At 63.6% G+C, this 1,049-nt stretch overlaps 1 protein-coding gene across 1 annotated transcript in view; it reads right to left on the bottom strand.

Annotated features, from left to right (window-relative positions):
* The window catches only part of CROCC (ciliary rootlet coiled-coil, rootletin), a 45,048-nt gene that overhangs the window by 6,223 nt on the left and 37,776 nt on the right, over positions 1–1,049 (bottom strand). Inside the window, 2 exon segments of the mRNA XM_023748052.1 lie at positions 4–106; positions 212–381. Of these exon segments, the coding sequence (XP_023603820.1) occupies positions 4–106; positions 212–381 (273 nt within the window).

Genomic DNA, 1,049 nt, shown 5'->3' with positions numbered 1-1,049 from the left:
CACAGCCTTCTGCAGCCGCCTTGCCCTCGAGGGTTGCACTGTCCCTCTCGGCCTCCATCTCCACCAGCTGGCGACTCAGGGCACTGGTCTGGGCCCGAAACTCATCCTGCAGTCCCCAGGTCAGGGGAAGGGGAAGACCCTGCTGACAACCTGCAGCCCCTCACAGGTCTCAGCCACCCGTTCCCTACCCGGCCGCTCACACCAGCCTCACCCGTTCTCTCTGGGTGCTCCGCAGCTCCTGCAGGAAATCCCGGAGGGCCCCACGCACGGCCTCTGGGTCCAGGTCTGGAGACGTCGGGGAGGTAGCAGGTCCTGGGGACGGTGGCTCAGATCCAGGGCTACGTTCCAAGGGGCTGGGGCTGCTGGGCCCGTCCCCACTTCCTGGAGGAGGAGACCTGCTCAGGGATGCAGGAGCCATGGCCTCTCCTGCCGGGATGGTGCCTGCAGGCTCTCGACACATCTCCCCCAACCCTGCTATGCCCAGCAGCCCACGTGAGCCCGTAGCACAAACCGGGTCCCCTCACCCTCGTGTCACCCTTCACCAGCCCTCAGTTCAGCCCAACCTCCATGCCATCACTTAGAGGCCCTGCTGCTCACCCCCAGAATGAGCCTCTCACCCTTTACAAGCTGGCCACTCCCCATCACCCTCAGCTCCATGTTCCAGAATATTCCCTCTTCCAGCACTAGGGCCTTCGTACATGCTGTTCCCTTCTCTCCCCGCGACTGTGTTGGGGTGAATTGATCCCACCCTCGTGGGGCTCCAATGCCTGCTCCCACCCAGACCATGACGCCTGGACGGCTGTGTCCCCAGGGCCCAGCCCAAGTGTGGACACTCCATCACCTCGACATCTCCGGGTACTGAGTGCGGGCACTGAGCCAAAGCTTTCCCTGCGTGACCTCCTTTCATCCTCACAGGAATTCCCTGAGAGGTGAGGACCAATTTCCCCCTTCACAGGCGGGGGCGGGGGGGGGGGGGGGGGGCCTTAAGGGTTCCATGAATTTTTGGGGCCCCAAACTGGGGAAAGGGTGGGCAAAAAAAACCGGGGGGG

The sequence above is a fragment of the Myotis lucifugus genome, unplaced genomic scaffold (genome assembly GCF_000147115.1).
Source record: "Myotis lucifugus unplaced genomic scaffold, Myoluc2.0 scaffold_1099, whole genome shotgun sequence".
NCBI classification, from domain to species: domain Eukaryota; kingdom Metazoa; phylum Chordata; class Mammalia; order Chiroptera; family Vespertilionidae; genus Myotis; species Myotis lucifugus.
This window is presented reverse-complemented; position numbering and strand designations above follow the sequence as displayed.